This window comes from Acinonyx jubatus, chromosome D4 (genome assembly GCF_027475565.1).
Source record: "Acinonyx jubatus isolate Ajub_Pintada_27869175 chromosome D4, VMU_Ajub_asm_v1.0, whole genome shotgun sequence".
Classification (NCBI taxonomy): Eukaryota; Metazoa; Chordata; class Mammalia; order Carnivora; family Felidae; genus Acinonyx; species Acinonyx jubatus.
Genome location: NC_069391.1, coordinates 24,428,010 through 24,441,562, shown reverse-complemented (window position 1 = coordinate 24,441,562; position 13,553 = coordinate 24,428,010). Strand labels below are relative to the sequence as shown.

At 41.9% G+C, this 13,553-nt stretch overlaps 1 protein-coding gene across 2 annotated transcripts in view; it reads right to left on the bottom strand.

The window, feature by feature from the left end:
* ELP1 (elongator acetyltransferase complex subunit 1) overlaps nucleotides 1–13,553 on the bottom strand; it is a 57,255-nt gene that overhangs the window by 14,085 nt on the left and 29,617 nt on the right. For both annotated transcript variants that reach the window (XM_015074173.3, XM_015074172.3), the window contains exons 23-29: nucleotides 12,583–12,720; nucleotides 12,374–12,459; nucleotides 11,917–12,065; nucleotides 9,816–9,939; nucleotides 8,853–8,950; nucleotides 6,902–7,103; nucleotides 4,869–4,930 (exon numbers count right to left, since the gene is read on the bottom strand). In XM_015074173.3, the coding sequence (XP_014929659.3) occupies nucleotides 4,869–4,930; nucleotides 6,902–7,103; nucleotides 8,853–8,950; nucleotides 9,816–9,939; nucleotides 11,917–12,065; nucleotides 12,374–12,459; nucleotides 12,583–12,720 (859 nt within the window). The remainder of the gene's footprint in view (nucleotides 1–4,868; nucleotides 4,931–6,901; nucleotides 7,104–8,852; nucleotides 8,951–9,815; nucleotides 9,940–11,916; nucleotides 12,066–12,373; nucleotides 12,460–12,582; nucleotides 12,721–13,553) is intronic.

Genomic DNA, 13,553 nt, shown 5'->3' with positions numbered 1-13,553 from the left:
AGGTACCTCGTAGAAGTAAAATCCTACCATATTTGTCCTTTTATATCTGGTTTATTTCACTTAGCCTAATGTTGTCAAGGTTTACCCAAATTGAACCATCCATCGGTTTTTCATTCCTTTTTATGACTGAATAATATCCTACTGTGTGTGTATAAATGTTGTGAGCATGTATCTCACGATTTATCCATTTATCTGTCATTGATGGACATTTGGGTTGTTTCTTCCTTTTGGTTATTATAAATAAAGCTGTTACGAACATTTACATACAAATTTCTTTGTGGACATACGTTTCCATTTCTCCAGAGTATATACTTAGCAGTGGAACTGTTGGGTTATATGGTAATCTATGTTTAACTTTTTAAGGAACCAACAAACTGTTTTCTACAGTGGCTGTGCCATTTTACATTCTCACCAGCAATGTACAGAAGAGTTCTATTTCTCTACATACTTCCAACTTTGCACTGTTTTTGATTAAAGCTATTCTAGTGAGTTTCATGGTTTTGATTTGCATTTCCTTAATGAACAATGATGCTAAACATCTTTTTAAGTGCTTGCTTGTTGGCCATTTGTAAATTTTCTTCAGAGAAGTATCTATTCAAGTCTTTTGTCCATTTTTAAAATGGGTTGTCTTTTTATTGTTAAGTTATAAGAGTTCTTTACGCATTCTGGACACAACAAGAAAACTATAAACCAAAATCCCTCATAGAAAAATACAAAAATCCTCACGAAAATTTTAGGAAATTGGAATCACCAGTAATGAAAAAGGGTAATACATTACGAGCAAGATGGGTTTAACCCAGAGATGCAAGATTAATTTAACATTCAAAAATCAATGTAATTCACCCTGGCACTGGTCTAAAACAAAAATACCTTAACTGACATTGTACTTGAAAAATTCAATATCCGTTCACAATAAAAACTCTCAGAACCAAGACTAGAAGGGAATTTCCTCAACCCAAGAGAGCAAGAACTGGCAAATTTTTCTGTAAAAGGCTAGACAACAAATATTTCAGGCTTTGTGCGCTAGACCATCTCTGTCACAATCCCTCAACTCTGGTTGTAGTTATAAAAGCAGCCACAGAAAATATGTAAACAAATAGGTGTGGCTACATTCCAATAAAACTTTAGTCGTAAAAACAGGTGGCCAGCTAGATTTGGCCCACAGGCTACAGTCTGTCAACTCCAAAAGCCCTACCGGGTTCTCACATCTATTAAAAAACAGCAGCACAGGGGCGCCTGGGTGGCTCAGTCGGTTAAGCGTCTGACTTCAGCTCAGGTCATGATCTCACAGTTCGTGAGCTCAAGCCCCACGTCGGGCTCTGTGCTGACAGCTCAGAGCCTGGAGCCTGCTTTGGATTCTGTGTCTCCCTCTCTCTCTGACCCTCCCCTGCTCATGCTCTGTCTCTGTCTCAAAAATAAATAAAACATTAAAAAAAAAAAAAATTAAAAAAAACCAAACAGCAGCACACATCAAACTTAATGCTGAAAGACCGAATCCCCCCCCTAATATCAGGAGAAAGGCAAGGTGTCTTATCACTTCTATTCAACGTTGTACTGGAAGTTCGATTAATGCAGTAAGGCTAGAAAAAATATAAAGGCATACAAATTGAAAAGAAAGAAACTGTCTTTATTCACAGAAGCCATGCTCATTAACATAGGAAATCTTATGAAATTTACCCCAGTGTTCCTAGAACTAAAAAATCAGTTCAGCAAGGTTGCAGGATATATAAAGCCAGAAAGCCAAAACAAAACGATAAACTATATTTGTTTACTAGCAACAAGAAATTGGGAAGTGGAGGAAAAATACTAGTCAAGTCTTAAGATGACCCCAGCTCTGGCCAACACCTTGACTGCAGCCTTGTGAAAGACACTGAGCCAGAGGCCCTAACTAAGCCCCACCCAGATTCTTGACCCATAGAAACAAATAATGAGTGTTTGTCATTTTAAGCTAAGTTTTGGGGTAATTTGTTATGCATCCCCTGACATGTGATACATCCAGTGTGGGTGAGTACTCACTAAGGCACTCACATCACTTGTGGGAACACAAGCGATGGAAGCTCTGCAGCTCCTTACAAAGTCACGCATCCACTCCCCACGTGACCAGCATTCCCACTCAGGTATTCACCCAAGTGAAACGAAAACATCTGTCGTCACGAAGACTGGTACCAGATTGCTCACAGCCGCTTTATTCTAACTTTAAAGTGAAAACAATCCAAATGTACATCAACTTGTGGATGAATCCACAAATTACGACCTGTTCTTACAACAAAATACCATTAGGCAAAATAAAAAGGAATGCACAGATACACATGACATAACATGGACGAATATCAAAAGCATTATGATTTCCAGTTCCCAGTCCAACACACAAGGAACCTGGAAGAAACCATCCATCCTAACGAGTAAAAACCTGAACAAACTGAAAATCAACAATTCTTAGACTGGAGAACCGAGGTCATAGGGCAAACTGCTGCCCCTAAAACTGGAGAAACAGACAGGCAGACATGGAGAATTACAACTTGGCAGAACAGAACAGAGACTCACAAGTAGAAATCTCTACCAGAACCAGTACTGGGGTGGGAACATCTAAAGTGTAAGTGACCAATGGCTGAAGGATTACTGCGGATGAGGCTGGAGGTGAAAACTCTATGGACATCCAGGCTCAGGGAAGCTCCTTCACTTCTGCGAGTTTTTACCTCCATGAGCCCTACCAGAGTCTCATAGTGAATATCAGCTAGATTCTCCTGCTTCTGGCAAAAACAAAAATGATGTCATTTTGAATATTACCAGAGCACGCTGCTCTTAACAAGACCAAGAGAAACTATTTTGCCAGAACCTAACTAAAGTGGAATTTATCAGGGAGGGAAGAGAAATAAAACTCCAGCTCCCCCTGGCCTTCCTGTCCTACGTAAGGAGTGAAAAATCTAAGAAGCACCGGTGAAGTCCAGGGACACAGGCTCAATAAAAGGCTGAGACTTAATCATAGGGCTGTAGAACACTTCTCCCCTCACACCTTATCAGAACATCACTAAAAGCCTACCTACTGGATTTCCTTTACCTAGGACATCATGGCAGGCTTTCTACAGAAGATTACAAAAAGGACAAAAAACAGTCTGAAGTGCCAGAGGAAGCATCAGAACAAGACTCAGATGGGGCAGGGATACTGAAATTATGAGGCCAGGAATTTAAAGTGAGTAGGATGACACCTGAAACTATTATGACACCACATGTTAGTTATATTTCAATTAGAAAAAGCAAATAAAAGAAAAGAAGTATGATTAGTATGTTAAAGGCTCTAATGGGAGAGTAGACAACATGCAGGAACAGATGGGTAATGCAGCAGAACGATGGAAACTCTAAGAAAGAATCAAAAAGAAATGTTAGAAAACAAAAGCATTATGTGAGTGAAAGAAGCCACACTAAAAAACTACATACCAGATGGTTCCATTTACATAAAATTCTAGAAAAAGCAAAACTGTAATGATAGAAAGCATAGCAGTGGTTGGTAAGAGAGTATCGAGAGCAGAGGGAGAAGACTGACTGCAAAGGGGAAGCAGAACTTTTCGGGGTGCTGGCAATGTTCTGTTATGGTGGCTGTAGTAGCACTACGTGGCTGTAAGCATTTGTCACAACTCATCCAATTGTTAATTTAAAATTGGTAAATTTTATTATATGTAAAGTACATCCAATTAAAAATATACAAGTTATAAATGTATAAATTAAGTACAAATATGAATTAAAATCTTCATTTACAGAGGGGGAAAAAAGATGGTGGCATCTTATCCATTCAATTAACCACCTTAGGTAGTATATCTTTCTACTCTAGCCTCGTTATTACGCATAGTTTATTCGTTGATGTTTTCAGCTCAATCATCCAACATAATTTCTTGCAAGGATCTAATGATATCAAATTTTACTGATCTTCTCTCACTCACCCTTATTGCATGAAAGACATTCAGGTATTTTAAAAGCACAATTATGTTATACAAATGTGCCCACTAGTAACGACTGTAAAAAATAACACTCTCTTGTCAAAGGCCAAAACTCTAGAAGGCAGTAATCCCTGGCATCAACTGCATACCTACATCCTGTTAGTCCAGGGCCAGTATCAATGCATAGTTTTATTATTTTCATAATAAATTCTATAATTCTATCAAAAGCTGGTATAGGTATTCATCTTTATAATCTGCTAGAAAATTGGATCCTATCAGGCTGTCTGAGATAAAAAGACACTTCCAACAGACAGAACGGTTGTAAAGGCCAAAAAAAAGTATCTGAAGTTTAATCTTTTTGTTTTAGAATGGTCCTTTCTCACTGTTTGTACTTGGCAAGTTCACATAATAAAGCACAACTCCCTGCAGATTTAATTTAGTACTTTCTGTCAGGGTCAAATCACTAGTGCCTCACAGAGGTAGTGCCTCACTACCTCACAGAACTTACTATTTAGAGAACTAATTATTTAGAGGCCTATTAAATTTAGATTTCTAAGTCAGGTCAGCAAGATGGAAGACCTGCAGAGCAAACACTGTCTCTGGACTTCCTAATTACCCTGAGTTCCTTTAATTTTCCTGATCAGTGAAGTACAACTGGGAAGACCTTGCTTGTTGGTTGGGTGGCTTAAGGAGGGGGGAACTGAGAGGCACCTGGGTGGCTCAGTTAGTTGAGCGTCCAACTCTTTGATATTGGCTCAGGTCAAGATCCCAAGGTAGTGGGATCGAGCCCTGCGCCTGGCTCCATGCAAGAGTGTGGAGTCTGCTTAAGATGCTCTCTCCCTCTTTCTCTCGCTCTCCTTCTGTCCCTCCCCTGCTTGCATGTGCATGAGCTTGTGCTCATTAAAAAAACAAAAAAGGGAGGAACTGAGTGGTTACCTGGGCGTACTGTTCCAAGACTGTGGCTGCATCACCATGCTTCCTCTGCTCAACCAGCTTTCCTACAAAGATAATAAACATCTGACCATAGTTGGCTTGCTAAGAACAGGATTACCAAAGCTCACGTTGAAATGGTTTTTGCAGGTACTTTTTGAACAAAAATGCCCCCCTTACAAATTGGAGACTGAGCTCTACAGCAGACATCCAAACAGAACTGCTTTAAAACAGCATTTTCCAAAGTGCTCCCTAAGAGTGTTCCGTAGAATAGTAAAAGGCAATACCAGAACACAACAACATTCGCAGGTCAAGTAAGTTTGTGAAGCACTAGGTCAAACAAAGCTACACAGATTCCTTTGCTTGAGTGGTTCACTAATATATCTGTATTATGTATCAAACGGCGTATGTTGTGAACTTGTCAGGAAGTAGGCAGGAACACCATGGAGTCCTATCTTAAATGGCAGTTACGATCTAAATTTAGCAGAAAACGTGAAAATGATGTATAGTCAAAATTAGCCATGAGAAAAGCTTACAAAGGCACACATATGGGAGACTGACCTAACATCTCTCCCTCAAATAGGAAGAGACTGCTAATCTTTGGTTGAGCACTAAGATGAAGGCAGCTGGCTCAGGGGTCATGCAGTGTCTTTAGATCCTCGAGTGACTCAGCACAGTTGAGAGAATCCTGCTGTAAGAAGCACCCAGAACCTGAAGCTGACTATGGGGCTGGCAGATTCATGTCTCCCATCTCATTCAAACTCCTGTGCATATCATCCCTGACAAAAACAGGTAAAATCATCTCCACAATTTAAACAGCTCTTTCTTTTCTTGCGTAAACTGCCTAAGTTCAAGTGTACATAAAGTGACTCTACCTTATAAAATTTCTCAAAAATCTTTGACCATCACCTCCCCTTACCTTTTTTTTTTTTTTTTTTTGCTAAACATCTGGGAGAACTTGGTGTATACCATAAAACAAGACAAATAGCAAGCTCAAGTTGTAAAGAATGTAAGAGAAGATAGCAGGTCCTAAAAACAGAACTGGAAGGTATAAACAAACTACCAAAACCTGTTTCTAAAGCAGAAGTAACAGTGGAGTCACAAAGAATACCTAACAGGCCTAATATAGAGAATTCTCAAAAACTAAAGAGTTCACCATGGAAATTACGAGGGCTTAGAAGAGCCTGCAGGTCTAATTACCAGAAAAAAAAAATACAAATAACTAAGGAAAATATGCACATATATTTAACAGGATTTAATCTGGAATTTTTTCAGGACTACGTATTTTTTGAAACAACAACAGTATTTTTAAAACTCTAAAAAGGACAGGGGGGAAATATACCGGTCCCTTACTTCAAGCACAGCTGAGAGGACAGAGCCCCTGTTCACCTCTTCTCCCAAGCGGTCCTGAAGCTCTCCCTGACTCAAACAAGTTACACTCTGATAGAGCCTCCCCGCTGGATCAGACAACCCCTAGACCCTGATGCAGCTAAACTGCCTTTGCATTCAGAACGCTTATACATTTAGCCTCTTCTTTCATTTCTGAAAAATGCTATTCTTGTTTCCCACGATCTACTGTTTATAACTGAAGGGCCCCACCCCAAAACTCACGTTCGCCTTCTCCTAGGGCCCATGGCTGTGCAGTTACTCTGTGCTAGGTGTGCCGTGTGATGTAAGCTTTGGCAAATGAGATGGAACAGAAGTAACAGTGTAACTTCGAGATCATTTCCAACTTAAAGCGTTCTCCTACGGCTCTTTCTCCCCTTCCTGAGGACTGCCATACAGAGGTGGAGAAAATCCAGCTACAACCATCCGTCTGAGATGACAGAGCCACACAATGGAAGAACTTCTCAGTCCTCACGTGAGAGAAGGCAGAAGCTTTCTCTATTACGCCACTGCATTTGGGGGACTCACTGTAGCAGTGAGACTGTCTCAAGGTATGCTGCTCTAAATTTACTTGCAAAATTGCCAAAGAAAGGGAGAAACAAAAAACCTCTGGAGAAGTTCTCATTTTGGAGAGCCTAAACCGCCGTGTTTACCTGCCAGAGTTCTGCTGAGGCCAGCCAGCTGGTCTTTGGTCCAGTTAAGTTGGGCTGCCATGCAGAGAGCTTGCTGCCAGCTGCCACTGGCCAGAAAGGCACTGAGAGCTTTCTCATGGGCACCACAGCGGGCAAACACGAGCCCTGCTGGCTCGTAGAGGCGCTCCTGTGTCAGGTGTTCCCCATAAGCAATGCTGATCTCCTGTGGTAGGAGGAGACATTGGGTTGGTAAGGAAAGGTGACAGTCATTTTTTAACCTCCAATGGAGGCTGCTTCAGTTACTACATTTGAAAATCTCTTCAATTACTTATGAAAATCCTGTAGTTTATCAATGAATTCTATCATTCTTCCACTGAAAACCTTACTGAGGATGTGTCATGTGTTCACTCAACAAGTAATTACAGCGTACTATTCATGGCAGTGGGAATCACATGGCGATGCAATAAATAAAAACAAGCGAAACACCAAATACTAACAAAACCACCACCAAGTTCCCGCTCTTGTGGTGACAGGGAATGGACTTATAAACACAATATAGCCTGTGACATAGTGCTAAAGGGACAGAGAGTGAAGACAGTTGTTATTTTGGAGGGCTGTGAGGAGAATATGCTACATAAAGGGTTACAGGAAGAGTATTCCAGACTGACGGCTACAGAAGGCACCATGGCCAAGAGGCAGGAATGTGTATGGAATACCCAGGAAGGAATAGCAAGAAGGCTGGTGTTGCTGGACAAGAGACAGCACCAGAGGGAGGAAGAGACAATGAAAATAAAAGCAAAGAGGCAGCCACTGGCCAAATTCTCTATCCTGGGCTCCACGCAGGTAGGGACACAAAGAGGAATACAACACAAAGCCACCACCTTTAAGCAGCCCATGGTCAGTTGGGGAGACAAATCGGCGTGTCAGAGGTTTGTTACGTACCACCACTGACGTGAGAAGGTGCTCTGGAGTTCGGTGTGGGGCACCTCGCCCCGGAACAGCTTTGTCACAGAGGAGACCCAAGAGTTAAAAGACAAGTGGGGCTAAAAAAAGGAGCAGGGAGAGGCCTGGAAGAGGCAGCCGATGCTAACGAAACAGGCAGGAGCCAGATCATAGAGACACAGGCAATTTGCAGACCAAGTGCACACGGCCTGAGGGTGGCAAGGACGAGGAGTGGTCACTGGCACAGGCTCCGGGCTCAGACAGCCTGGGCTCCGCATCCCAGCTCAGCAGCCTCATACTCCAGCTCCTGAGGCAAGTTGTTTCCACATCTGTTTATCCTATCAGGTTGTTGTGACACTCATAGAATTCATTTAACAAAGTATCTGGCATATAAGAAAACTAAATGGGGGCGCCTGGGTGGCTCAGTCAGTTAAGCCTCCGACTTCAGCTCAGGTCATGATCTCGCGGTCCGTCAGTTCGAGCCCTGCGTCGGGCTCTGGGCTGATGGCTCAGAGCCTGGAGCCTGCTTCCGATTCTGTGTCTCCCTCTCTATCTGCCCCTCCCCCGTTCATGCTCTGTCTCTGTCTCAAAAATAAATAAACATTAAAAAAAATTAAAAAAAAAAAAAGAAAACTAAATGGATGTTTGTTTAGACAAACAACCAAACTTTATCCCTTTATCCTAAACCACCTGAGAAAGATCTACACGCTTCGGGATGATCAGTCATGTGGTCGCAAGGCTGGGCTGGAGCAAGGAGTGGGACATAAGCAGGAAACCCTATTGAGAAGCTGCCGCTCATCAAGCAGAATTCATGATGAGAAATGGGAGACAACTCCTAGGCTTCCAGCCTGGGCAACTTCTTCAGAACAGGAGCAGGTCAGGGCCATTCTCCGAGATAAGAGTTCATGATAAGGCTAACTTATTTCACGATAAACCTTGAAACCAAGGATGGTGTTACAGACTCAGGATCCTTACACCCTTTCCAGCTAATTCACATCACCAAAAGAGCCTCATTTCACACACCACTCACCTTGTATTGCTGCGAGTCTGATGGAAATAACTTCAGAGCTTCCTTATACAAGTTTTTATCTTTTATTAAGTTTAAGCATTCTGGGAAGTATTCGGGTCCTGAGGAGTGAGATTCATGCACACACAAACTTAGGACTTTGGAAGCATAATGAGTTTCATTTACACCAGTGGTCTCTAAACAAAGTCTACAAGGGACCTTTATAGACCTGCAGAATCAGACTATCAGGAGAACAGAACCCAAGAATTTTAATTTTAGCAAAGCACCATGGCAGATGTGAGGTATGACAAGCACTGGTTCGGATGAAAGTTCTACTCAAAAGGAATTCTTCATACACGACCCCTGATAAATGACCATCTAACCTTGTGTTTTCTCAACTGCCTTCATTGGAATCCTCTGGGGAGCTTATCAGCCATACAGACGCCTGAGTCCTATCCCAGCCCAGCTCAATCAGATTGTTGAAGGAAGCTTAATAACACCCAAACAACTTCCTTATCCCCATCTTAGCTCTCGGGAAAGAGCCACAACTGCTGAAGCCAGCAGCTCCAGCATGGGACAGGGAGTGTGTCCTTCTGGGAGCTGCCAGTGGGTATGGCCACTCACTCCAGACAAGCCACGCTTCCCACAGGTGTCTGTAAACACCGTGGGAGAAGAGTGCACTATCAACCAATTTTCGTTCCGAGATACTGAAATGAATTTAGGACGTGATCATCCTTAACCCAAAACGGATCTGCTCTATATTTTTAGTTAGGGAGCTCCTCCAGTTCATTAAAATTCATTTGCTTTGCTTTCAGCTTTTTAGAACATATGATAAAATAAGGTGCACACAGGTAACCGTGTTTCGGTTTCAGGAGTGGAAACTGACATCCATCTACATCTATGTCTAAACTGACACTTTAACTTATACCCTGCCTAGCTCCAAAGAAGATCTGAAGCAGAAATAAACATACTAATCCTCACGCTTACCACATTTGCTGAGGTGCCCAATGGCTTTTTCATATCGCTTCAAGTATTTATCTATGGTGAACCGCTGATAATTGGTTTCCATTTTCTTAAGTGTATTAAGAAATGGCAGATATTCTTTGGGATCCTAAAAAAACAAAAACCAGAAACCTAACAGGTCAGACCTTTACTGCTTATAATTACATTTACTTATAACAATACAAATGATATATAATAATTGTAACAATCAATAAACCCAAAGCTACAAAATTTTTAAAATATGTACTATGCTGATATATTAATTACATATTGTATAATGAAACTACATAAAACAAGTTTTGGCAAAAATGCTTTAAAATACAGGCATTATTTGTTTTCATTCAGAATAATGAAGATGAATTCTCATATAGTCTCACAACAACCATTTATTTCCTAAGCTAATAAGGAAAACAAGGTTCCAATCCAGAAGATATTCAACAAATGCATCCAACTTCTCTGGAAGTGGAAGGTACTTGGAGCTCTTTGCATGACATTTCATGCCCTCTGTCTTCAAGTTTTAAAACAAAGGTAAAACTGTACTGAGTTAAACACAAAACTCTAAGGCCCTGCCAACCAAGATTTTATTAGCACTGACTGTCTGCAGCTTTGTACTATGCCCTGAAAATTGTTTTTTTTTTTTTTTCTAAAGAACAGACGCTCCCTGTTCTTAATGTAATTTCACTGGGCAGATAGGATAAATACACATTAAGTATACAAAAAAAGACCAGAGAAAAAAATAAATACTCATGCATGTGATAAAAAGCACAACTACAGGCCAAAGTATTTAATCAACAAACACTTAGGAAGAATTCACTACGTACAAAAAATACAACAAACCCCTAACTTCAGGAAACCTATAAGCTAGTAGAGGAGCTAGAATGATACGGAGGGAGGGGCAGGCACTGGGTGCAGTGGAAGCACATGAGGCCCATCTCATCTAGTCCCTGGGTGGTGGGCAGGGAGGCAAGAATGGATTACTGGGAAGATGCTACCCTGGCATCCTTTGCCTTAGGTGAGTGAGAATTAGCCCGCTGAATGGAAGGGTGAGAGTGGTGAAAGCCCACAGGCCCACGGGAAGCAGAAGTAATGCTACCTGCAAAGCTAAGTGGTGGCTGTGGGGACAAAAGCACTGCCTCCCCTCTGCAGGCTGAGAAAAAAGAACAACATCAAGAGATGAGCATAAGCATAGACACCAGACCTGGGTGGGGGACAAGGGGGTGTTAAGCAGTATTACGGCTTGTAAGCTCTATCCTACAGCAATGGGCAGAGCCCATGAAGCATTATAAGCAAAACAATGAAAGAGCAAAATTTCCTTTCAGCAAAGATCACTCTGGCAAGAGCAAAGAGAGGAGTGACAGGATGAAACTAAGACTGCAAAAAACAGGTTAAAAAATGTATAGGGGCTCCTAGGTGGCTCAGTCGGTTAAGTGTCTGACTTCGGCACAGGTCACGATCTTGCTGTTTCCGAGTTTGAGCCCTGCATCAGGCTCTGTACTGACAGCTCAGAGCTTGGAGCCTGCTTCGGATTCTGTGTTTCCCTCTCTTTTTCCTGCCCCTCCACTATTCAATGCTGTCTCTCTCTCTCTCTCTCTCTCTCTCTCAAAAATAAATAAACTTTTAAAAAAAATTGTTTTTTAAATGTATAAACCAGGTGTGCCCCAACTTTTCTACTATAGCATGCTAAGGTGGGACAAGAGGCCTCAAACCTTTCCATTCTGCATGTTCCCACTTTCCACTGGGAAAAACAGCTACATAACAAGGAACTGGATTGGAATAGGAGCCATTTGCTACATTCCCTTTATAAGAGGAGACTTTGTTCACATACATGACCATAATCTTAAAGATAACGAAGTAACTTAATTCACTTGTTCAACCTAGCATTCAAAACACTTTGATAAGCCCAGAACTGACAGAGAATGAGGCTTAGAAGCGTGAGCCCTGCAAACTCACAGATCTGCCTCTAGGCCTGTACATGCAGTGTTAACATCCGACAAGATACTGCAGTATCAGGGACAGACAGGGTTTCATACCACCATGATAACAAAAATAAGAACCAAAAGGATGTTAAAGTGGAAACTCCACATACCTTCTGTGACTTCTCAGCTACCATGAGGACCAAATCAAAGTCATACGTCCCAAGAGAATGATCATATAATTCATTAACGTCTACCAGAAGCAGCAAATACTTCAGGGCTTCTTCAGCACTCACAGCATCGGGAACAGGCGAAGCACTGCCTGTCATGTCAGTGTGTAAGAAAACAAGACCAATCAAAGCCATTTGGGAATAAACCCGTGCATCTAGCAACATAACCAAAAAGACAAAGTAACAAAATTTCTTGGCCGAACTGAACACCGTATGAGTTCTTTTGTACATGCTTTGTAGGGCAGCGCTCAAAGAAACTGACACAGGCCTTCAAATGTCCAATAAGCCACATATTAAATCTGTGATGTGGCACTGAACCTGGTCAGTGAGATCTCCAGAAGACTGGAAGTCTGGTGACACTCGGGGCCCTGTTAAACACTCTCTGTGAAAGGGTCTCTACCTTGAAGCTCGTGTACCTTCTGCAGCACAATTTCCAGTTCTGGGGTTGTTTTCTTCACGTGAGAGGTGAGTATTGACAAGCAGTACCTGAGGTAGTGAGTGAAGAACGCCAGAATGAGCAGAGTGAAGAAGGACATTCTCAGTCCCTGCGTAAGGACAACAGCACACTTCTGGGCCTCAAAAGACGCCAACTAATGACAGCACACATACTTGTGAGGGTTTATGCTCTCCATGGCTGCTCTCAGAGCATCGCAGATAAGGTCTACTTTTTTCCCATCAGGATCCTTGGACAGCTGGGCAGTGCTGGTAACCGGTGGAGGATACATGGTCTTTGTAACGTCTTCTTCCCTAAGAACAGGTCATTAAAAGGTCACTAACTGAACATGTGTCCTAGCTATCAAATGACTACCACGTACTGGAACATGCTGATGAGGTAATAAAAATGGCTTTTGGAGAGCAGTTTCATTATATTCACATTAGATGAAAAATGAAGAAACAAATTGAGCAATGAAAACGTGTCCCAAAAACGGTGTACAGTGATATATTCACATTAGCCCCTAACTGGGAACAGACCAGGTGCCCAACTAGAGAGGAACAAATAAACAAATTGTAGTATATTTGCACTATAGCACACTACATGAACGAACCCGTGATACCAGCAAAAACACGGGTTACTTTCAAGGTAACATGCCGAGTGAAAGCAGCTTAACTTACAAAGAAGAGCAAATACTATCTGATTCCACTTACATTTAAGTTCTCCGACAGGCAAAATTGATCTACGGTGACAATCTCCAAACAATGGTTGCCAAGGAGGTAGGGAATGGGACTAACAAGAGGTTTGGAAGAACTTTCTGAGGTGAAGGAAATGTTCTCTATCTTGACAGGTTTGGGCTACACGGAAGTACACACTGGTCAAAACTGCCTAGACAGTACACTTATGGTCTGTACATTTCATCACACATGAATCTGACCTGCTGAGGGGGGACCCTGTACACAGAGAATGCACTCTAATCAGTGTTACACAAAGTGGAATACTGAGACATAAAGTGGACTGATATCTACAATTAACTTAAAATTTGCCTCAGGGTGCCTAGGTGGCTCAGTTGGTTAAGTATTCGACTTCGGCTGACGTCATGATCTTGCGGTTCACGAGTCTGAGCCCCACACTGGGCTCTGTGCTG